Source organism: Panthera leo, chromosome D1 (assembly GCF_018350215.1).
Source record: "Panthera leo isolate Ple1 chromosome D1, P.leo_Ple1_pat1.1, whole genome shotgun sequence".
In the NCBI taxonomy this organism is placed as follows: Eukaryota; Metazoa; Chordata; class Mammalia; order Carnivora; family Felidae; genus Panthera; species Panthera leo.
In genome coordinates, this window is record NC_056688.1 from 103,484,465 (window position 1) to 103,509,484 (window position 25,020).

General features: G+C 44.0%; 1 protein-coding gene across 5 annotated transcripts; it reads left to right on the forward strand.

Annotated features, from left to right (window-relative positions):
- Positions 1–9,071: 9,071 nt before the first annotated feature.
- Positions 9,072–20,476, forward strand: FAM111A (FAM111 trypsin like peptidase A). Of its 5 annotated transcripts, none has more exons than XM_042906136.1 (6): positions 9,072–9,362; positions 10,246–11,124; positions 12,030–12,053; positions 13,689–13,778; positions 14,297–14,451; positions 16,770–20,476. In XM_042906136.1, exons 5-6 carry the CDS (start codon positions 14,371–14,373, stop codon positions 18,498–18,500), a joined length of 1,812 nt encoding a protein of 603 aa, XP_042762070.1. In that variant the 5' UTR covers positions 9,072–9,362; positions 10,246–11,124; positions 12,030–12,053; positions 13,689–13,778; positions 14,297–14,370; the 3' UTR covers positions 18,501–20,476. The 5 variants fall into 5 exon arrangements, with proteins under 5 accessions (XP_042762070.1, XP_042762066.1, XP_042762069.1 ...); XM_042906132.1 differs by having other exon boundaries at positions 13,692–13,778; XM_042906135.1 differs by having other exon boundaries at positions 10,246–10,392.
- Positions 20,477–25,020: the final 4,544 nt, after the last annotated feature.

A 25,020-nucleotide genomic window follows, 5' to 3' on the forward strand; every position in this document is an offset into this window, starting at 1 on the left:
TACTACCCGAATAATGGGGAAGTAAGTTCTACTGTCAGCGTTTGACTCTCACTTCCCTACCAGACCACGGGGACTAACATTTCCTGTTTATTTACCGAAACTAGAAGATGGAGTCCTGCAACAAGAGATGAGGTATCACCATGACCAAAAAGACAACTTTAGACACGTTCACAAAGCTGTGGGCCCTCTTGTCAGATCCTGGGAGCCCAGGACTCCTCCTGCTTCACCACACACCTGCTGTTGTGACTAAATGTCCCCTGAAATGTCTTCATGGCAGCTCCTAACTGGGGGAATGTAGACCCTTAGCCCGAAGGGGAAGCCTGCCCCTGTCAGTGCCAATCCTGAGAGCCTAAACACAGGCCACTGCTTGAGCTTGCCTGCCACTCCATCTCTGCTCCGTCCCTCTGAACCAAATATGGGTCCAACCAGATGCCCAGCAAGTGGTGGTTCCAAGTGCTTATAGTAAACATGCATTTTCCACCAATATTTTCCTTAAAGCTCATCACTGGGATGTGCAAGAGTCAGACGCACAGACCCTGGGATTTTGCCACAACAAGCATCTCTGAATGTGGGATCTACAGCTCAAATGTGACCGCCTCTGTGCTACCATCCCCGAAGCCTCCGGTGACACCACACCTCCTCCTCGTTTCTGTATTTATAGCACATGAGTTGTTAACTCTTCTCTTACCTGTCTTTCACCTACTAGATTGCAGCTCATTTGGTGATTAGGACAATGTTACATTCCTCTTTGTATCCACAGTGCTGAACACTATTTTTTGGCACACACATAAAGCTCCAGTTCCTCCAAAAAGAGTGAATACATTTTTTAAAAAGATGAGTTTAGATTTATGTTTCTTTGACACAGGTCAATGAGAGATGAGTGAAGACTGTCTTGGCTTTGGCCTGGATTTCTTTTGTTCTTGTTTATCGTGAAGGTCAGGTATACAATTAAAGTGGAACTAAAAAAAAAAAACAAAGAAAACAAACAAACAAACAAACAAAACCCAACCAACCACTCAAGAGGAAATCTGATTAGTGCTACTGTGGTCAGTCTTATCATGTTGTCCAACCACTTTCCTAGTTGCCAGCAAAGGAGGTGAGGACAGGTGCATAAATTAATTGTTTACCAGGAAACAGAAAGCCGCTGCAATGTGACAATGTGAATTACAGAGTGTTTTTGTTGTTCTTGCTGCTGCTATAAAAAGGCTAGGGAAGAAACCTCAGGTTGAGGAATTAAACTTCCTAATATGTTATATATCGCTTAACCCAAGAAAAATATATAACGTAAATATATTTTAAAAATCTTTTTTTAAAAAAAATTTTAATGTTTATTTTTGAGAGAGGGAGAGAGACAGTGTGAGCAGGGGAGGGGCAGAGAGAGAGAGGGAGACAGAATCCGAAGCAGGCTCCAGGCCCTGAGCTGTCAGCAAAGAGCCCCACGCGGGGCTCGAACCCACAAACCACCAGATCATGACCTGAGCCAAAGTCCCACTCTTAACCGACTGAGCCACCCAGGTGCCCCTATAATGTAAAATATAGTTTTAAATCCGGCCTGCTTTCTCCTTTTTTTCAGGGCCAGAAATACCTGGCAGCTAATTTAATTAAAACAGACTCCTTAGCCCTGCGCCAAGAATCCCTTTACATGTCTGCAATACATCCAGGGTATCATGAGTGATGGAGAAAACGGCACTTGTTTCCCAGCAAGGTGAAGACGTCAATAGTAAACTAAAGACGCGGCGAAGCAGCCCCAACAGGCCAAGCCGACTTCAGTTCTGGCACCGTTAGGCCAACAGAGGGATCTAGGAGGAGCACGTGAGAGGACGTCCAGCTCCCCAGCTTCGCAACTGTCCGCTAACCTCCCCGGCTAGTCCAGCATTCTGCGAAGGACAAGCAGCTTCCGAAAAACCTCGAGCACTGCCCCAGGGAACTGAGGGTTTGGTAAACCGCCTCCGTATTGTGCTGCCATTGGGCAGGAGGGATGTCAATTATCGTCCCGGCTCCACCCACTTCGCCCCGGCTCCACCCACTTCCTCTTTCCCGCAGGCTCCTGCTCTGGCGCCACCTGCAGGCGGCGCCCGGGACTCCGCTCGCGGTGAGGTAACGCCCTTGCTGGACTGGGTGCTTAAGGACTTCGCTTGCTCTGCAGGTACTGTCCAGGGAAGGGGGCTGCCGGCGCCGATCTCAGGCCCCGGAGCGCCGAGTCTAAGAGCACCGCGGGAGCCGCGAGAGGGTCCTGGAGGAACAGGTGGGGGCGGCGGGACGCGGGGAGAGCCCGGCGGGAAAGAGCTGGCGTGGGGAAGTGGAGTCACGGAGACCCTTCTAACAATGGAAAGGAAGCAAATCCTAGAGCCTAAAGTCTTGGAACCAGCTTTCTCCTCCTCAAAATGAGGTGATAAAAATTGTGCCCATTTCGCAGAGGTGTTGTGATGATTTAACATTTGTAAAGTGCGTAGAACACTTTGCCAGGCCCAGAGTGTGCGATGTTTGTTAATTAACAATCGGCTTTAAAGATCATCTAAGCCAGAGTCTCTCACCAGGGTGATTTTGTAAAGAGGCAGCTGACTGAGTCCACTCGCTCCGGATCTGATGAACCATAACATATTGGGCTGGCTCCAAGAATCTGCATTTTTAAAAGACTGCCCCAAATATTTCTTCTAGACACTAAAGTTGGGGGATCACTCATCTGGGCCAACCTCTTTGACTTGCAAACGAATGAACTGAGAAGTGCCCAGAGTCTCTGCAGAGCCCTAAAAGGCTGTAAGGCCCTAAGACTAAAATCCTACCATACAGCCCTCTTTCCGTCCAACTGGTTACGTGGCCCCTAGCAAATTTACTGTTTCTAAGCTGTGAAATGGGGGCAAAGTCACACCCACTGCCAAAAAGGGGGATGTGCGCCAAGACCCAGGTGCGCCAAGCACAACCCTAACGGGTGACAAGTGATAAATGAACGTGAGAGTTCCACCCTACCCCACCCGATTTTATGAGGTACAAAGGACGGTCCCAGCCAGGATGCCCCAAGGATGGGCGTTTCCTTACCACTTTCCCCAGTACCTCCTCCTGTGACTGGCACGTCCAAGACGCGCTGTTGGGGCTCAGTCCAGCCCAGCCAGGTCGGGAGCTGCTGGTACGGCAGGAGAGACCCGCACCGGGTCTCTACACCGCTCCGTAGGAGGAGGGGCAGAAGCCACTCCAGCCCGCGCGTCCCTGCGCGTCGCCGCGCCAGGACTGTGCCGCGCGCGGCGCCGATATCCCTCTTCCTGGAGAGAGGAAGAACCCAGCGTGCAAGTAGCCTCCTCCTGGTGTCTCTGCCATCGGGCGGTGCAGGCACCGTCCTAAAAGTCTAAGCAGAGGCTACTGACGAGAGTGTTACCTCCTGGTCTTGGGCGGATCCGGAGTTTCTGTGATCTGGCTCTGACTTTAGGAATCCCGGTCGCTCAACACTTAGGACCTCAAGATGAAATGAATATCACTTCGTCCTGCTGGTGGAAGAGTAATTTGGTACATCCTTTCTGTATAGTAATTTGGCAGTATTCCCCCAAACGTAGAAATCATGTGCAACTTTTGACCTAGTGCACACGGCCTTCTAGACAGGCATACAGCAAACAGTAACATGATGACAATAAAAGAAGTAACAAAGACAGCGACTATCGTTTACGGAGCATTTGTGCCTGGTGTGTTTGGACAGCCATTACATGCGCTGCCTCGCTGAAACCTGGCCACTTCACGAGGCAGTACTAGCAGGATGGCAGAAACCAAAGAAAGACCCAGTGACACCCAAGGCCAAGCTCAGCAAGTTTTGGTTCTGCACACGTTCTGCTGTCTAAAGCAAATCAGGTGGCTAAGCCTGACATTAATGAGATGGGAGGGACTGCAAAGTCACAGGGCGAAAGGTGTGTATACAGGGAAGGGCGAAGATTTGACAATTTCTCACACCCCGCACATCTGGTTCTTCCAGTTCTCCAAGGACTTTTCAAAATAGTTAGAATAGAATTAGGGCTCCCCTAATACCCAGAAAATCAAAATAAATATTTTACAAGGCAAAATTACATAAAGCTTTACAAAACTTTAAACAGCAAACACGTATAGTGTGTCCTGGAAAAGTACCGTGCTTAGAACTATATTGTATTGAACTGCTCTTAGGGCACCTGGGTGGCTCAGTTCATTAAGTGGCCAGCCGACTCTTACTTTTGGCTCAGGTCATGATCTCATGGGTTTGTGGGTTTGTGAGTTTGAGCCCCGTGTGAGGCTCTGCACTGATAGCAAGAAGCCTGTTTGGGATTCTCTCCTCTCTCTCCGCTGCCCCTCCCTCTCTCTCAAAATTAAATAAACATAAAAAATAAATAAACTGCTCGGAGTCCATGAATGTGAGCAATGTATTCGTTCAACTCTGTATCCCTAACAGCCAGTACAATATCTGGAAGCAGGAAATCTACATTTAAATTTTTTTTTTTTTTTTACTTTTAGATTTATATCCGAATTAACTAGCCTATATGGTGCAACAATGATTTCAGGAGTAGATTCCTTAGTGCCCCTTACCCATTTAGCCCATCCCCCCTCCCACAACCCCTCCAGCAACCCTCAGCTTGTTCTCCATATTTATGAGTCTCTTCTGTTTTGTCCCCTCCCTGTTTTTATATTCTTTTTGTTGCCCTTCCCTTATGTTCATCTGTTTTGTCTCTTAAAGTCCTCATATGAGTGAAGTCATATGATTTTTGTCTTTCTCTGACTAATTTCGCTTAGCATAATACCCTCCGGTTCCATCCACATATTTGCAAATGGCAAGATTTCATTCTTCTTGATTGCTGAGTAATACTCTATTGTATAGGTATCCCATATCTTCTTTATCCATTCATCCATCGATGGGCATTTGAGCTCTTTCCATACTTTGGCTATTGTTGATAGTGTTGCTATAAACATGGGGGTGCATGTGTCCCTTCGAAACAGCACACCTGTATCCTGTGGATAAATGCCTAGTAGTGCAATTGCTGGGTCATAGGGTAGTTCTATTTTTAGTTTTTTGAGGAACCTCCATACTGTTTTCCAGGGTGGCTGCACCAGCTTGCATTCCCATCTACATGTGTTTTAAATGAATGAAACCATGTTGGAAATTCTATTACATGTGTACGTTTTCCTTCTTCCCAGTTTTAGGGCAGGACTCTTCTCAACATTTCACCCTTTATAGAATCCAGAATTGGGTCTTATAATTTGTAACTGGAAATTTATGTGTTGAAGAAAGGCTTGCATAAATGAAAAAATACGCAGGAAGAGGTGAGCTGCTGTGCCCTTGGCCTTTAAATACTAAAGGCAACCATAGTTTAACAGGAAGAGTTTAGCCTTAGTTTCAAATCCTTACAAGAATGTTTCTGGGCAAATACTTGCTAAACATTTGATTTGTGAATCCAGGAAGATGACCACATCTTCCGTACAGGGTTATTGAGCATATTAATTGAAACAAGCAAATGCATGTGTCAGGCAGAGAGTAGGAGCTCAGACCAGTCGCCCAGCAGATTTTGTTTGCCTGTACACCCTCTTGACTCCTTCCATGGGCAGACATAAGTGTAGCCCATCAGCCAAAGCAAACAGCCTGGCTGACCTTTGCCAAGGAATCCCACACCCCTCTCTCAGTTTACAAATTACTACAAAAGTAATTACAACAAAATTGTATACACCACCAACAATTTATTTTTAACTTGATCACATATCTTGGATTATTGAAACAGGTATTTATTTACAGTGCCTTCAATAATAAAGAATGAGTTAGGGCAACAAACAAAAAAACTTGTATCAACTAGGACGAACCTGGAATTTTTGTTTATTTACTTTTTTGGTTTTTGTTTGTGTTTTGTGGAGCAGCCAAGGCTTTTAAAATAAATCCTGAAGGAAAAATGGAAAACAAGGCATCTTCATGTATGATATAATCTTTTCCTACAAGAAGACCTTGCAAAAAAAAAAATTAATAACCAAAACTGCAGATGAAGTTATACTTTTACAGGTTTTATGTAATACCTTAATAGGAACATTATCTAATTAAGATTTTCTAGTAAGGATTCAAGAGTTGCTGTAAACATTCTCCAAACAGACCAGTTATTACAGCATAATGATACCCATGCATATTATTGTTGTATCTATTCATATCTGTTTCCCATAATAAAATTAGAATATATGAGTTATTTATTAAAATTAATGTTTATAGGGGCGCCTGGGTGGCTCAGTCAGTTACGCGGCCGACTTCGGCTCAGGTCATGATCTCACGGTCCGTGAGTTCGAGCCCCATGTCGGGCTCTGTGCTGACAGCTCAGGGCCTGGAGCCTGTTTCAGATTCTGTGTCTCCCTCTCTCTGTTCCCCCGTTCATGCTCTGTCTCTCTCTGTCTCAAAAATAAATAAACATTTAAAAAATTTAAAAAAATAAATAAAATTAATGTTTATAGACCCCAGTACCATACAAACCTATGAAAAGCCACAATAGAGTTATTTTTACATGTTTCCAAAAAGTCAGAGTAGTATAAGCTTTGAATATAATAACAGGGTTAATTTCCGTAGCAGAATAAACACACCCAGGAATTAACCATAAAAATGATGCTGTGTTAAGTCCATTTGCTCTTAACTATCTAGCCGCATAAAAGAAAGAGGCAAGAAATAAAATGGTGTTTATGTTTATGGAAGAAAACTCATTGCATTCTGTTACCTTTATAGTTGACCTCACATGTAAAAATTAATTCCTTCCCATCAAGGAGAAAGGTCCTTCCCCCACCCCCAAACTATGTACTGACTACAAGTTAATTATGGAAGAAAAAACTCTTTGGGGCTAGTGATGGGAAAGAGTTGTCCTCTGTACCTATAATCTAGGAATTAAGAAATAGCCTGTTTGATTAAGCACTGACAAGGAATACAGCTATTTTTCTTTTTTTTTTCTTCTTTTTTTTTTTAGTTTTCTGGTAATTATAAGAACTCTGGTCTTTAGCAGACAAAAGAAAAAAAAGAGGACGCTTTCATAAATAAGTTTAATGGTCAAATAGCTTTTTAAAACTTTTTTTGGTTTCTAGTCTTGACAATGTGAATTTTATTTGGTTTAGTGCTCACTCGCTCTATTTTGTAACTTTGAAAGTACAACTTCATTTTTTTCTGAAATTGGAAGAAAAAAATACAGTAACCAAAAGATGTAGGGATTATGAAGGGGAAAAAATGTAACAGTAATCTTTCATCCAAAAAATGTTTATTTTCCTATTACCTTAAGGCAAAATATATTTTATTGCAAATATATCTAAGGTTTAGGAAATATTTGTTATTTTATGCCCTTTCCCCAAGAAGCCAACACATAACTTCCCAAGCCAGAAATGTTTTAAAAATACTGTTAAAACTATACAAAATAATAGAAATATTTAAGAAAAAAGTGATAGATATCTTGCCACATAGTAGGTATAGTTTCACAGATATTGCACAGATAGGAACATATTTTATATTTCAACTTTTCATTATCTTCTTGTGCACTAATATTTCATAGAAACAAAATGTTGAATTCTTAACATCCACGTTTTAGAAAGTGTTGTTAAGCCTGTTGCCTACTAAGTCACTACTTTGTTTCAACACTGAAATGTACAAAAGGCGAAAAATGGAAGGAGGGAAGGAAAGAGAAAAAGACACAGAAAATGATTCACATCTACATAAATACATTCTCAGTGGACTGTCTAGATTTTTCTGTCGTTATAGGTTTTCTTACTCAATAGTATGTGCACATACAGTGGCTTCAATAATACCAAAAAAGACAACATCACTCTTCTTCATAGTTCAGATCCCTTTCTTAGTTTCCAGACAATATCTGAAAAGCCCATCAAATGCTAACCGGTCAGCTGGAATAATGGACCAGGAGGTTGCTGGTCAATGTTGGTAAGTCACCAGGATAGCTTTCCAAAACCGGATAGATCCGGTTGGGCAATTTCAACTCCGTATTTTTATCACCTCTTGTCACTGAAGTTTTTACCTCTTCAGAATCTACAATGAATTAAAAAAAAAAAAAAAAAAAAAAAAAAAAGGACCGGCCAAAGTTAATTCTTTGATGATCACTGCATGCATTACTCTCAGGAGCATAGAAACTTGTAATGATTCAGAGAAGATATTTAGTGGTGAAACTTTCGTACAATCTGGGTTTTCTGTTTCTTTTTGGCTTTTAAAAAGCTACTCCAACCAAACCCTAGAGAACCCACAGAAGAGGAAGCAGTAACTGAAGCTACATTGGGTGCACTGTATGCACATTAAATCCAGTTCCCCCAAATTATCACATATATTGTTGTTACTAACACACTTGTCAACCCTATCCTTCTGCACACATCATCTATTCCTCTGTCAATTGCAGAAAAGTTGTCACGGTTGTAACCGTGGTTCATTTTCAAATACAGCACGGAATACGTGCACATCTGTTCTTGATGGTAGATCCGTAAACAGCAGGCTGTCTACAAGCCCTACCCTACTGAAGCTGTCAGCTCTGAGATTCATATTCCCAAAGTCCATACCGTTTTCTGCATCAAGATTGTAAACTCCTGCATATATAGATGGATGGACGTTTAGAGAATTGATTTACAACAAAGTCGTTCACTCCAACTCCATTCGCAGCTTCTTCCTGACTGTCATAGTCTTGGGACCTGTCCCCTCTGCTGGGAATGCCAGAGCCGCCCAAGTCCCCCGCCTCTTCACCCACCAGCAGCTCGTCCAGCGCGCTGGAGCTTGTGACAAGCTGCAGAACCCTGGCTAGTGCCTCTGCCTCCACCCCCAACAGGATATGCAGGAGGGGACAGCTGTGCATCCGGAAGCCGCGTTTCCACCCACCCACTTCCACTGTGGGTTCCCTCGCACAGGCCTGGGGCCGCCTCAGTGGCTCGCGCCCAGGGTCCTGCCTCCCGCCCCGCGCCCTCTTAAGCCCCTCCTCCCCTCCCCAGGGAGTGTCTCGAGGATTTGGGGCTAGGGAAAGGAGGGGGGTGAAGCCGGCAGTGACGGCAGTGAGGCAGAACTAGCTCACCGCGACTAGGAACGCTTACGGAGGGAGGGTGCGCAGACTCCCGCGCCCCAGACCCCTGCCGGGCTTGCGGACGCTCATTGGCCGCGCATCGTTCACACACTTTCGCGCCCTCCACGGGGAGGCTAGAGCGCGACCAATAGGCTTCCGCAGTAAGAGACCTGCCGTCCAATGAGAGCAAAGGGACTCGGGACCTCTCGTTCATTGGCCAGAAGGGCAGAGACCACTTGCCCAGAGACCATTTTTGCCCCGAAGGCGGAATTCCTGGCTGGAGGCAAAGATCACCCCAAAGTCGCAAGTTCCTGTGAGTGACTGGTGACTGACGGCGGAATTTGGGACGAACTCTTTTATTCGGTGAGTCACCCCTTTGGTCATGGAGCTGATTTAGAGGTTTGAGAAAATTCACTGACAGGGACACGATACAGAAAAATTTCAGGCTGGGAAAGACGGGGCATAAAAAACCCATACAGCTGGATAGTATCATATCCTGAAAGGACTGAGGTTTGTCCCTGGAAACGTAAAAAAAAAAAAAAAAAAAAAAAAAAAAAAAAAAAAAAAAAGTGCATTTCTTCTGCAGTGCCCAAGGGGAGGGCATGTTCTAATTTTAAAAACTGATGTGTTTTATAAGACCCAACGTTAACGTTATGAAAATGTTTTCTAGTAAGTCCAGCCTCTCCGTGTCTGAATTGTGTGTGTAACAAACAAACCATGTCAAATGTGTTTTCCTGAGTGAGCTGAGCTGCTTTCCAGGGTAAAATATGTGACACATGGTGATTATGTTCTCCATCGTGTTCATCATTAAGAGCACTGAAGCCATCTACATTCACATAGCTTGCCAACTACATTAGTATGATTTATCTACTGTTTTCATCAAAATAAATTTACTCTCCCAGCAACGTTTTGCCCAGGGACATGAAAGTTGCAAATATCTTTATTGTTTATTCCAGGAACTTCCTCAAAGACCCAAGCACTCTTCAGTTGAAATCATCAAAGTACAGTTGGCATCCCAAACCTTGAAAATCCTTGCCTTGTTACCCACCAATTCTAAACTGTCACCCAGTGCTTACTCTATCCTAACCAATTCCCCACATTAAAGACCTGATTTAAGCCAGACGTCAAAATCTCAATAAATAGCCCAACCTTGCTCTCCTCCTTCTGAAATGCTACCAAAGTTCTGTGAAGCTATTTCTTCCCAAAACCTCAAGAAGCAGTAAGCTTAGCTTTGTCTTATCAACAGGTAGTTCTGCTGAGATTTCTGGGAGCCAGCATTTGACATCCTTGGAAGCCCCAGCAAACACCTAGTCAGTTTCTGCTGCCACAACTCCGGATCCGTGCAGTCCTGAGGTCCCATTAACTTTCTCTCCGGCGCTCTCTGGACTCAAAGGTGAGAACAGCGGATCTTGCGTGAGGTTCAGCCCCAGCTTGCTTTTTGTTGAAGGTCCCCCAAGGGCTGAGTTTTTTTTGTCCCTGGGAGTAAAGAAATCTTTTAAGGAATCCTCGTGATTATCTGGCCTAAACTTTATAAGGTCTACGCTTGAAAATCCGCCTTATTAACAATACAATTGGTCTCTACCGCCGTCAGTTGTGGCTGTACTTGTGTCAGAGAAAAGTTCATAGGGAAGAGAATAGGCGCTGACTCCCCTAAGTCTGGCCCCTCCACTGGCAGTGGGGATGAAGTTCGGAAGGTTTCGTTACAGGCAGGAGGGACTGAGACAAACACGCTTTCTAATAGTTTATTCTGGAGGCCCCCACCCCCAACAGCCAGGCCCGCTTCCGGGGTGTCCAAAGAAGCGAAGACGCAGAGACGGCGGTGGAAAGAAGCGGGTGGAGGCAGAGGCAGAGGCTGTTAGAAGCCGGGCGGATATAAAAGAGGAAGGAACCCAGCAGTGGGCGGAGCAGCGGGTCGCGAAAGGCGGGAAAAGTTCTAGAACCTCAGCCCTGCCTCCCGCGGGTACAGCCCGCCGAGCTATCCCTGGCGCCCCTCCCCGGCGGGCTTCCAGCCGAAGCTCCTAGGCCTTGGTTTCCTCCAATAAGCACCGATCACGGAAGGGCGCTGGATTCGAGTGCGGAAGGCCTGCGGAGGGGCAGGAAAGCGGAAGCGCACGCGCGCCTGCAGGTCTGGGCGGGACACAGCCGCCCACGCGCGGAGCGCGGGGGAGGCTTTTATTTCCCTGGCGGCTGCTGGTCACTCCCTGTGCGGGAGGGGGCGGGGAGCGGGGTGGTGGCCTAGGGTCCCTCGAGACCCGGTCGATCGCTCTTCTTGTCTGGCTCAGATCTGTGCACTTGCTCCAGGGTAAAGGGGGAGGGGGGAGGAGGAGTTCGTGAAGAAACGGAGGAGATGGGGAGGGGAGGAAGCTGGAGGAGAGGGGAGGAAGATGGGGCGAGCGAGGGAGAGCGAAAGAGAGAGACGAGTGCGGGAAGAATTCCAAGAGAGAGCCTCTGGGTGGGCAGGAGATGTCCCTGTCTTTCTTAATCACCTTACTGGAGGACATTGGGCAAGTCGTTCAGGTCAGCAGAGCCTTCTCCAACTCTAAGACCGGGCTGGAGTATGAGAGCTAGCTAACGACACTTCACATTTGCTGTAATATGGTTCCAGCTGGATACTGGAAATGATGTTGGGGGCAGGAGGTGGATATTGGGGTGTTTTCTTAGCCTCGTGTCTCTTTCCCCTGTGAATGCTCCAGTTCACCCCCGTATAGTTCAAAAGTCACGTTTCTTTCTGTCCACTTTATATATATACATATATACACACACACACACACATATATATATATATATATATATATATATGCACGCACACATATGTATATATATATATATTTTTTTTTTCTTTTGGTCCATATATAATAATCACTGCTAAATCACCTGGGTCCTGTCTCAAAGTCCGCCAGTTGGGGTCATCCTCAACAGCACACTGAACCCCCAGATTCTCATAACTATTGGGCAGTAAGTTCTTGCCTTCAAGGATCTTACAACATAGCCCCACTGCTCCATGATATGTATCTGTTTCTGTTTCCCCAGGTTCTCTGCAGTTTAAGAATTGTGGTAAGTATATTGATATTGATAATAGTGATAGTAGTAATATTTACTGGGCAGCCTGTTATGTTCCAGGAACTGTTCTAAAGGCTTTATATGAATTGTATTTTTTAATCTCCACAAGCAGAGAGACAGATTCCACCACTTCTCCCGTCTTAGAGATGTGGACAATGAGATAGACAGTGCTTAATTAGTAGGCCCAAGGTCATGCAGCTAGTAAGTGGTAACCAGATATTTGAATCCAGGTGGTCTTATAAAAACTAACATTGATGCAGCAACTTCATATTCTTTACCTCATTTAGAATTATGGCCTCGTTTTACAAATAGGAGAGTTAGGCTCAGAGACGCTGGAGTTTCCTGGGTAGCTCATTACCAGTAAAGAATGAAGCCCAGGCTCCTGCTCCACAGTGAAATGGTTAAGGACACAGTCTTTGAGAACTTCCACTTGACAAGAAACAGACAGGCTAGAGCATAAGTTAAACAACGAGAAGGAACCCAGCTGAGCTGGCAGCACAGAGCCTGATGCTGGGCTGGAACCCACAAACCACAAGATCGTGACCTGAGCCGAAGTTGGACGTTTAACCAACTGAGCCACCCAGGCACCCTGGGTTTTATTTAAGTTTTTATTTTTTTTTTTTTAATTTTTTTTTTCAATGTTTTTTATTTATTTTTGGGACAGAGAGAGACAGAGCATGAACGGGGGAGGGGCAGAGAGAGAGGGAGACACAGAATCGGAAACAGGCTCCAGGCTCCGAGCCATCAGCCCAGAGCCTGACGCGGGGCTCGAACTCACGGACCGCGAGATCGTGACCTGGCTGAAGTCGGACGCTTAACCGACTGCGCCACCCAGGCGCCCCTTAAGTTTTTATTTTTAAATAATCTCTACACCCAACATGGGGCTCGAACTTACGACCCCGAGATTGAGTTGCATGCTTTTCCGACTGAGCCGGCCAGGCACCCCAAGAGACACAATTAAAGACAGGCTTGTGTACCTCAGTTGGATCTTGGTCTAAACAAATCAGTATTGTAATTATACAAGAAAAAGTTCTTCATTTGTAGAGCTGGAAAGAGATAATTAGGGATAAAATGTCACGATGTATCTAAGTGTAAAATAATCTAGTAAAATAAAAAGATGATGCAAATTTGGCAAAAAATGAACAATCACTAGGCATATGAGATCATGACCTGAGCCCAAATCAAGAGTCAGACGCTTGACTTGAGCCCAAATCAGTCATTATACTATTCTCTTTTTTTGTTGTCGTTCCTATTTGAAATGTTCGTAATCAAAAGTATGCTGGAGCTTTGTAACCTTGAGTAAATAGTTTAGTCTCTCCGGATGCTCAAGATTTTTATTCACAAAATAGAACTAAGAATGCCTATCTCACAGAGTTGGGAGAATTAAATGAGATCATTTATAAAGAGCTCTTAGGATAGGGCGTAGCATATCATGTGGAGACTCCATTCCTTCATTGGATCTTTATAAATGTGTCTGTATTGAGAGCTCACCACGTGCCGGCATCGTGGTACATGTTGGGATACTGAAAACAGAGGGCTTTTGCCCTCTATGGCTTTTGTTCTATTTACTACTAATGAAAATTGCACTGTTTTATTTACATTGTTCATTCTCTTCTGTGGGGTCATGAGAAGAAAGATAGAAGGAAAAATACCTCTTTAAACAAACAGACAAACAAAACCAACAGACGAGCAGCAACGAAATTTCCTGACTCTTCCCAGGTAAACTCTCATTCCAAGATTATTTTGTCTTTATGGTCCTTTTTCCATCCATTCCTCTGTAATTACACCATCCCTGTGCTACCCCCACCTTAAGTGGGGGCCAGATTTTGACATCAGTGGAACTAGAACATACTTCCGCATTCTGAAACTGCAGAACTACCCTTCTGTAAGGCATTTATACCTGCGTTTGAATTGCATCTCTGCCACGTAGCTCTAGGGCCTTGAGGGTCACCTGCCTGATCTGAGTTATACGTTCCTCATCTGCAAAAAGCAAATATACCTGCTTTGCACAGTATCTGGGGGGATTGGCAATTAGAGATAATTTTTGTAAAGTATTTAGTGTGGTATCTAACGTGCGGTGCTCTATAGAAGGGACCTTGTATTGTTGAGGTGATTATAGTCATTGGTAAAGGGTCTGTTGCTAGGTTAACATCTTTGAAGAGAGGGTGCTAGAGCCCACGGGGGAAGCGTGGGATGTGGGGTCCCTGTTAACATTATCCTCTATACAATGAACACAGCTCCGAAGACACAACTCTTGAACCTTTGGGAAACTAGTGTTTTGGCTGAACTGTCGATTCATCTTTAAGCCACCATGAGCCCTACAAAGCGCAGATCACAGAAGATCGCATTTGATGAAAAGCGTAATATGAAAATTGATCACTATTTTCATCAGGTATGTTTGTAAATACTATTTATGGAATATACCGATACGAGACACAGCTCTCCTTGACACTGGGTGCCATAGTTCTCTCTTCCAAGAAATTACCTCATGGTAGGTTGAGGATATTAAGTTAAAATCTTTCTTGGGGCACCTGGGTGGCTCAGTCGGTTAAGCATCTGACTTCAGCTCAGGTCATGATCTCATGGTTTGTGGGTTCGAGCCCCGTGTCCAGCTCTGTGCTGACAGCTCAGAGCCTGGAGCCTGCTTCGGATTCTGTGTCTCCTCTCTCCCTGCCCCTGCCCTGCTCGTACTCTGTCTCTCTCTCTCTCTCAAAAGTAAATAAAACATTAAAAAAATTTTTTTAAATCTTTCTTATCCATTTGTTCTATTTTTTAGTTTTAGTATAGTTTTTTAAATTTTATTTATTTATTTTGAGAGAGAGTGAGTGAGGGAGGGACAGAGAGGTAGAGAGAGAGAATCCCAAGCCAGTTGTGCACCATTAGCCTGGAGCCTAATGTGGGGCTCAAACTCATGAACCCTGAGATCACGACCTGAGCCCAAATCAAGAGTCAGACGCTTGACTTGAGCCCAAATCAAGAGTCAAATGCTCAACCTATTAAGCCACCCAAGCACCCCAGTTTTAATATAAATCTTGGCCATATCAAAGCAGCCTTTGGTAAAAACTATTGTAACACTTCCTGAACAACAACAACAAAAAGTACAATATCATGTATTATAGTCAACTATGGAATAAAAACATTAACACCATCTCATAGCATGAAACTATATGCTATCCCAAATATGGCTCATGTATTTGATCACAACAATAACCTACATTTATATTGTGCTTTCTGGTGTACAAAACAAATTTTAAAATAATGGTCCTCCAGGCACCTGGGTGGCTCAGTTGAGCATCCCACTCGTGATTTCAGCTTAGGTCATGAACTCACAGTCATGAGTTCAAGCCCTGCATCGGGCTCCATGCTAGGCCTGGAGCCTGCTTGAGATTCTTTCTCTCTCTCCCTTGCTTGCATGGTCTCTCTCTCTCTCAAAAAAAAAAAAAAAAAAAGTAAAACATAATAATGCTTATCATAACCTTGTTAGGGAGGGAGGATTTTATTATGTTTATGGGGAGAGAGAAATGACTTCTTGCTTGAGACGGAAGTGGGGTGAAGACTTGGACTTACATTTATTGACATTAAGTCAGGGCTCTTTCTAATAACAGGGCTCTGTGATCATATCAAACCATCATATTCTATCCTGAGTCTGAAATGCTCCTTGAAATTATCAAGAAGAGAACTTTGAGAATTTGGGGATGCAACATAAAAGCTTTCATTTGTCTTCTTTTATCCTGGTTGTAGCTAGAATATCCAAATATCTAGGGAAGCCAAGACAAGCCTAGTTATGTTTCTTTTGGTTCTACTTCATGACAGAGTGAGCTAATAGCCACATACTACCAGTTCCCTTTCTTAAATTTTTTATTTTATTTATTTATTTTTTAAATGTTTCTTTTTGAGAGAGAAAGAGAGAGTGTGTGAGCTAGAGAGGGGCAGAGAGAGGGGGACAGAGGATCTGAAGCAGACTCAGTGCTGACAGCAGAATCCAGTGCAGGACTCGAATTCATGACCTGTGAAACCATGACTTGAGCCAAAGTCGGACACTTAACTGAGCCACCCAGATGCCCCTCTTTTTTATATTTTTAAAAAAATTTTTAAGTAGGCTCCACACCAACGCACAGCTCGACCTCAAAACTGTGAGATCAAGACCTGAGCTCAGATCAAGAGTTGGACACTTAACCAACTGAGCCACCCAGGCACCCCATTGTTCCCTCTTTGAAAATGTCTGTATCTGCCCAGGAATCTTTGGAAATCCATTACACTGTCCCCATAGGGTGTGTGACAAGGATGTTTCCGACAGGATGGGGCTGAAGAGATGGTCTTTGAGAGTTTGTATGTTATGTGCAGAGTAAAGTTATATTACCTTATGTTCCTTTTTTTTTTTTTTCCTGATCCAGAATATTAGCAGCATCACGAAAGGAAAATGAAAGTTAACGCATTAATGTGCTGGTCATTGTGTTAGGTATTGTCACACATGACATTACATTGAATCTTTACAACAATCCTGCCATTGTCATTCCCATTATCAGCAAGTGGCATTGCTGCCATATAAACTTGTATGTGTTGACCCCTAGGCCCCGATGCATAGAACACGTATCATTTAGATACAGAAATCAAATGCTCTTAATTTTTCATTAAATTTCTGCTATTTGATTAACACTCCTTGTGTAAGGTTGTAATCAGAGTTTTAAAATATTTCACATTTATTTTTAGGTCAATAAAGAACAAGAGAGTCATTCCAGTATTTCTCCAATGAAGAGGGGCTCTAAAAAAGGTCCAAAAGATATAACTAACATCCAGGCACTAGGACCCAAAGACCAGACTGTGCCCCCCAACAAGACAATTTACATTACCTTGGCTGTAAACCCCAGGAAACACAAGCTCACACATAGTGAAGAGAAGAGCTTCTATGCGGCCCTCAACACTCTCAAGGCTGTCAAGGAGGAGATAGAAACTCAGCAGGGCAAAGAAATGCTGGCGGTTGGCAAAGAAGGAATTGAAGGGTACATAAATCTTGGAATGCCCCTCAGTTGTTTCCCCGAGAGCTGCCATGTACAAATCACATTTGTCCGAAGTAGAAGTAAGCAGAAAGAAGGGAACCAGGTATTTGGCCGGCATGAAAAGGCATCCGCTGACTGTGTCAAATTTTATATTCACGCAATCGGGAAGAGAAAGAAAAGGATCGTCAAACGCAGGCAGCTTCACAAAGAAGGGTGCAAACTCTGCGTCTATGCTTTCAGAGGAGAAACCATCAAGGATGCTCTGTGCAAGGACGGCAGGTTTCTCTCCTTTCTGGAGAAAGAGGATTGGAGGCTCATCAGAAACCTGGACTCCATTCTAGAAAGCACACAGACCGTGGACGACCTGGAAGGCAAGCTCTTTGAGGTTGAGGTAGAGAAAGGAATGAGCTCCAGGGCAGTAGCCGCTCAAAAGTCGGAATCAGAGAAAGGAAACACCAGTGTGCTGAGAGAAGAAATTGTGGATCAGTACCCCAGTTTGAAAAGAGAAAGCGAAAAAATCAGAGAAAACTTCAAGAAAGAAATGAAAAGTAAAAAGAGCAAAACCTCATTATTTAAATTACTTAAGGTAAAGTTTGGGAAAATGACGAGAAACTCCACCCCGATCCGAGTGCACAACTTTCTTTCTCTTGTCGGTAACTCAGTGGGGTACCTGTCATGGGACAACAATGGAAATAAGGGTTGTGCCACCTGCTATGTTTTCAAAGAGTTGTTCATTTTCACCTGTCGACACGTAGTAAGTGACTTTATGGGGGAAGGAATAGAGCCAAGTAAGTGGGCAGACATGATTGGTCAATGCGCAAGGGTGACATTTCGTTATAACAGCTTCCCCGAGAAAGATGAGAACTGCTTTTTCCTTGAACCGTGGTTTGAGATATCTGATGCCACCCTTGATTATGCTGTTCTGAAACTGAAGGCAAACGGACAACAAGTACCTTTGGGACTCTATAGTAGAATCGCTCGTGCACCACCTACCGGGTTGATATACATCATTGGCCATCCAAATGGAGAGGAAAAGTCTAGTGATGCTTGTACAGTGATCTCTCAGGGTCAGCGAAAAAAGAAATATGAGGAACATCTTCAGGCTGGAAAGGGAGAGGGTTGCAATTATGGGATGCAATACATCCATATGTGCACTCGAAAAACCTTCGAGGAAATAGCTCACAGCCCTGATGTGATTACCTATGACACCTCTTTTTACTTTGGGGCTTCTGGCTCCCCAGTGCTTGATTCAGAAGGTTCATTGGTGGCCATGCATACTGCTGGCTTCACTTGTGATAACGAAATTGGGTTATCATCTCATGTCATTGAATTTGGCTCTACTCTGGAATCCATCCTCCTTGATATTAAGGAAAAACACGGACAGTGGTATACAGAAGTATGCATAAGTCCGCAAGATGTAGAAATGGTGAGCGATGAGGATTGAGGATGGTGAGAATTAAGTTTGTTTACTAGCTTTAAGTTTGTTTAAGCTTTAACCACTTTTCTAAGCACGTGAAGACTAATCCTAACAGGTGGGCCATTATCCCTATTTTAAAGTCAAGTAACATGAACGACGATGAGATTATGACACTAACTCTAGTGTAACTGCTGTGGGGTTTTTCCCCCCATTTCTGTGTCTTCCTATAAGTTCAGTTGCTTGAAGGAAGGACATTCATTATGAGTGTTCATCTCATTATCCCCAGTGTCTGGAAGAGGCAAGTAAGTGCTTAGAAAACGTGTGGGTCCGTCAGTAGCACAACTTAGGGCTACTGTTAATCTTAATTAAGGAACTAAATGCTTGATTGGAAATAATTTCAAACAAAATCTTTAGAATTTCCAAAATCCTCGTATTACTGAAACTCAGGATATATGTGTTCTGAAACTCACAGGGTAATATCCACTCTTTTTATAGGCTATTAGGGCAAAGAGACTATCTGAAAGATCATATTACTTTATTCGTATGCCCTTAGTTTTTACCTAATGACCTTTTTTGTTTTAGGATCGTATGTGTGTTGCATTTAGTTGTTATGTCTCCTAAGGCTCCTTCCTTGTGGCTGTTGCAGGTTCTCAGGCTTTGACCAGTGACCTTGACAGTTAGTAAGAGTACTGGTCAGGTATTTTTGTGGGATGTCCTTCTATTGGAATTTGTCTGGTAATTAGACTGTGGTTGTGGGGTTTGGAGAGTAAAACCAGTGGGGCAAAGTACTTTTTCACTATATTGTATCAAGGGTACATAGTATCCACCTGAGTTATGATTTGGTGTTGCCTTTGATACCCTGGCCAAGATAATGTTTATCAGGTTTCTCTACTGTAAATTTACTCCTTTCCCTTCCTTTCTATAATGTACTTTTTGGAAGGAAGTTTTATTCACAGCCCACACCTAAGGAGTGGGGCATCCTTCTTCTCTTCCTTATGTAAGGAACTCCTGGAGTCTCTACATAATTTATTCAGCATGGGAGATTTGCTTCTTCTTTCCTATTTATTGTACCAGTGTGGACTCATAGATAAATGTTGAGTTATAATCCAAATTACTTTGTTGTATTTCTCAGATTGTTCCTGCTTTGGTCATTGGGAGCACTTTCATTTGGCTCTGGTGCCCTCTTAGACATATTCCCAAGAGTGTGTTGTGTTTGTTTCCTGGTTTTTCTAAGCACTTTCTTATGTTGTGGTCCTACGAGATGCTCTAGGCTCCTCTTGTGTATTACCTGACCCAGTTGCATCATCAGCCATTTCTAGGAGCCTTTGGTTACTTTTATTGGAGAAGTGTATTTGAAATCAACATCTGGGCACTAGGTATGCTTTTGCGAGTGGGGTATTATTTCTTCTACGCCCGCTCAGCAGACAAAGCAAAGGAATACGTGTGTGTATTAACTCCTGTATAGTCAGCCTCCCCAGCTTATTCTTGGTTTCACTTTCTGGGGCTTCAGTTACCTGGGGTCAACGGCAGTCAAGAAGCCAATGATCTTCCTTCTGACTTATTGCCAGAAGGTCAATGGTAGCCTAATGCTGCATCACAATGCCTATGCCATCCACCTCCCTTCGTCTCGTCAGGTAGGCACTTTACATCATCATAACGAGAAGAGGGAAGAGTACAGTACAATAAGGTATTTTGAAAGATAGACAATATTTACATAGCTTTTATTATAGTACATTATTATAATTGTTCTATTTTATTATCAGTTATTGTTAATCTCTTACTGTGCCTAATTTATAAATTAAACTTTATCATAGGTAGGTGTGTACAGGAAAAAGCTTACCTATATAGGGTTTGGTACCGTCCCCTAGGGGATCGTGGGATATATACCCTGCAGATGAGGGGTGGGAGGAACCACTGCATATATGCATATCTACAAACATTTCTTTTAAAAAATTTTTTTTAATGTTTATTCATTTTTGAGAGAAAGAGACAGAGTATGAGTTGGGGAGGGACACAGAGAGAGAAGGAGACACAGAATCTGAAGCAGGCTCCAGGCTCTGAGTTGTCAGCACAGAGCCCGATGTGGGGCTCGAACTCATGCCCTGTGAGATCATGACCTGAGCCAAAGTCAGACGCTCAACCAACTGAGCCCCCCAGGTGCCTTTCTACAAACATTTCTATATGTAACTGCCTGTATGTGCAGTAAGTTAAACATTCTTACCGATGTCTCCAACTCCAGTACCACTTGGATCATTTTTGCCTCCTGCCTTGGTCATCTATGAAGTCCTAGTCCAACAGTGAGAAACGTGGCTCCTACCATCCCCCACCCATTTACTTAATTGCTTAATTCAGTTTTCATGCATAGCAGTATCAGAGTTGTTCACCTGCAGCAGGACAGGAAAAAATGAGTACAGTGTGTGTTTAGTCTTACAGACTCACTTCCAAAGTTCCTGGGGTCAGCACCTTTCCTGCCACGCCCTTCAGTGAGGTGTTTTTGTACATTTGTAGTGCAGTTAGATTCTCTTGTCAAAGTCTCCATTCTTTCCTTTCATCTCTCAACCTAAGTGACTTAAAATTTGCATACATTAAGGTTCACTCTTCATGCTGTATGTTCTGTGGGTCTTAACAAGTGCATAATGTCATGTATCCAGCATTATGATATTATACGGAATCATTTTAGCAGCCTAAAAGTCCCCTCTGCTTCAGCTGCTCAACCCTGCCACTCCCCTGAACCAGTGGTGATCACTGATCCTTTTACTGTCTTTATAGTTTTGCCTTTGCCAGAATGTCACTTAAGTGGAATCAGATAGTATGTAGCCTTTTCAGCTTGACTTCTTGCACTGAACAATATTCCACTAAGGTTCCTCTGCATCTTTTCATGGCTTGATAGCTCATTTATTTTTTTTGCCATTGGATAATATTCTGTTCTATGGATATACCACAGTTTGTGTATTCATTCACCTTTTGAAAGATATCTTTTGCTTCAGTGTTTGGTGTATGTGAATAAAGCTGCTATAAGTATTTGTGTACAGATGTTTGTGTGAACATAAGTTCTCAACTCCATTGGGTAAATGCTTCAGAGTGTGATTGCTGGGCTGTATGGTAAAATTATGTTTAACTTTGTAAGTATCTGCCAAACTATCTTCCAATGTGGCCGGACCGTTTGGCATTCCCACCAGCAGTGAATGCAAGTTCACATCGCTTCACATGCTCACTAGCATTTTGTGTTATCAGTTTTTTTTTAATTAAAAAAAAATTAGTGTTTATTTTTGAGAGAGCGAGAAAGAGACAGCAAGAGTGGGGGAGGGGCAGAGAGAGGAGACACACAATCCCAAGCAGGCTCCAGGCTGCACAGAGCCCCGCGCAGTGCTGGAACTCCCCAACCGTGAGATCATGAGATCGTTACCTGAGCCAAAGTTGGATGCCTAACCAACTGAGCTACCCAGGTGCCCCTGTATGTACCTTTAGTATCAGTCTGGATTCTGTCAGCAGAATAATGCCACTGAATTATCCTCATAGTACTTATGAGCTCTGAACTTCTGAAATCGAGAGAGGAGACCAGAAACATAGGGAAATATGAACCAGGACTCTTTTGTGGGAAGAAATATATTGATATTTAAGTGGCATCACAGAAAAAGAAGCTGGAGTGGCTTGAACTGTGTTTCCCAAAAAGATATGTCCAACTCCTAACTGCTGGTAACTTTAGGATCTCTAGGTGAGACCATCCTGGATTTAGGGTGGACTGGAAAACCAATGACTGAGGTCCATATAAGGGAAAGGAGAGAGAGGTTTCATGTACACCAGAAAGAAGGCTGTGTGGGGCGAAAAAGAAGGAGGAGCAGGAGGTGGAGGAGAAGAAGGAAAGGAAGACGTGCTGATCTGAAAAGCCCCGGATGGGACAGTTGGGGTGGTGGGCCAAAGGAATGAGGGGAAAGAAGCATCAAGCCGATCAGTTTCCCTCCAGGCTGCAGCCCATTTCAGAGCCCTGTCTCTTTTGCCGTCACCTCCCTCACTCCTTACCCAGCAGGGGCCGACTTTGTCACGTGTTTGCCAGCCCCCAGGTCTCTCCGGTTCCTTCACTGCATCCACTCAACCCCCGGACTCTATCCAGGATGCTCACTGCAACTAGCTTCGGGAACAACTAACACATTAAAAGTTTATTTGGTCCACCCAAATCACCGGCAGCTACTGAAAACAAATTTAGAAGCATACAGTGACTCTCCTCTCCCTCCTCACCCCTGATGCTTTTCCTCTCTACCAAAACCTCAGCTGATTTTGGAGAAATCATTGGAGATGGAGCTGAGCTCACCCTGCCCCCAAGGGGGACCAAAGTCCATATACACGTGTGTGAATCCGGGAGGGAGCACCCAAATTTATGGCCCTGTTGAACTCAGGTGCCCAAATCACCAAACTACCCTGTCCCAGAAGAGGAAAAGGTTCTGGGCACAGGAGTGATTAAAGGCCCCAAGGACTGATTGGTGAAGCTCAGGCAGCTTGCGTAGGGGCAGAAAGTGGTCCCTGGGCCTTGATGCTCATCAGGCACTGAGAGGTACAGGGAGAGGACCTAGCTCCAGGGTTTAGGTGCTGACTTTGGAGTGAGAAGAAAGAAGGGAAAAAGACTGACAGCTGTTCGTTCTCTCCTCCTTCCCCATCCTCCCTAGCCTGACCCCCGATCACCACCCTGAGCTTCCCTGGGCTCCTGGATGGAACCTTTGCTTTTCATTGCACTTGTATGGGAAGAAAGGCACTCTAATTCAAGTAATGGGGTTTAGGCAAGATTGAGGTGGGGAAGGAAAGCTGAAGTGATCCTGTGGATGGTTACTTTGGGTGGATTCAATGATTGCTGTTGTAGAGTTGATATGTTGTGGAATGATGGACTTCCCATCTCCGAAGTGCCACGGAAGATTCTCCTGTTAAGGAACTGCTTCGTGTTGGACATATAGCCTGTCCCCAAGCCACTTCCCTGTCCCCTCCGAATATTCCAGCAAAAATAATATAAAACTTCCAAAGAAGAAAAGAAAATCCCAATTTGGGTTAAAAACAGGCAACTGGAGCATTCAGAAAAGCCACTTCCTGATACAACGTCGCCACCTGCTGGACGCAGCCACTAGCACACCCCTTCTAAACAAAGGCTGCCATTGACCTGTTGCTAAACCAACCTGCGTGGAAACTGACCTCAGGAGTCAGGAGGTCTTTTTCATCTGGCATCTCCTTTTTAAGGCAGTTCCACTCAGACTCATTTACTAACAAAGGAAGGATCCAAAGGCCTTGGAAGTCAAATACTAATGGTATGTATATTCAGGAGCTTAGCCGGCCTGGCTTAGGCATCATCCTTGCATTTTACATGAAAAAGTAGAAATTGCATTATCACCTACGTATCACCTGGATTTTATTGTTTTCCTCCAGGGGGTCTCCCTAGCTTCTGACAGAATGCAATCAGATCATCTAAACGTGGTCAGGGACAAAAGTGACTGCAGACCGAGTCACAGAAGGCTGTCTACCTCTGGTGTGCACCACTTCCAGAACATTCTCCGAGTGTCCCAGCCAGCAGCTAGGGATGTTTACTAGTGCTGTGTCCCGTATCAAATCCTGAAGTCCAACTTGTACCTCATCAGCACTATAAGTTTTTAGAGAACCCTGTCCCCATTTTTCATTGATGTATAGGGGGCATGAAAATAAATTAGTGCGTGGGGACCCTGGGTGGCTCGGTCGGTTGAGCGGCTGACTCTTGAATTCGGCTCAGGTCATGATCCCAGGGTGGTGGGATACAGCCCGCGTTGGGCTCCACACTGAACATGGAGCCTGCTTAGGATTCTCTCTTTCCTTCCCTCTGCCCCTCTTCCCAGGTCGTGCTCCCTCCCTCTCTCTCTCTCTCAAATAAAAAAAAATTTAAATAAGTAAGTAAATAAATAAATAAATGTGACCCTTAAGGATCTGAAGAATATAGAAATAAAGGCCTTTATCATACATACGTTTAATTTATCAGTTGACCCCTGTGGGAAGCTAGTGAGTCTGAAGGACAGCAGTTGACAGCTGCCAAGTCAAACCGAGTGAGTGGTAGGCACCACAGTGCCACATGTGGTATCTTTGCCAGAGTAAATCAGCACTGCCCCAAGAACATGGTATTCGGCCATTGACTGGATTAATGTGCTCTTTTGTGCCACTATCAGAAAAGGGCATCATAAGCCGTTCAACTCACATGGACTAGACGATGGCATGTTTTTTCAGTTTTGCCCCAGACTATATTAGCACTCTGTTTGATACAATATAGATAGGAAAAGTCTGGACTATTTGTGCGTCCTGCTGACCATCACATCAATCCACTCTGTCAATGACATCATGCTAATCAGGTCAGAGGAGCGACAAGTAGCCAACGGAGATCGACTCTATGAAGAATCAGCAGCCCACTAAATCAGGGATGTGCCAGGACATCTCACCCAAAGTAAGAGATAAACTGGTGAATCCTGTGTGCATCACTATGAAGAAGGAGATACACTGCCTCTTTGGTTTCTGAAGGTAGCATAGTCCATACCTGGGTATACTGCTT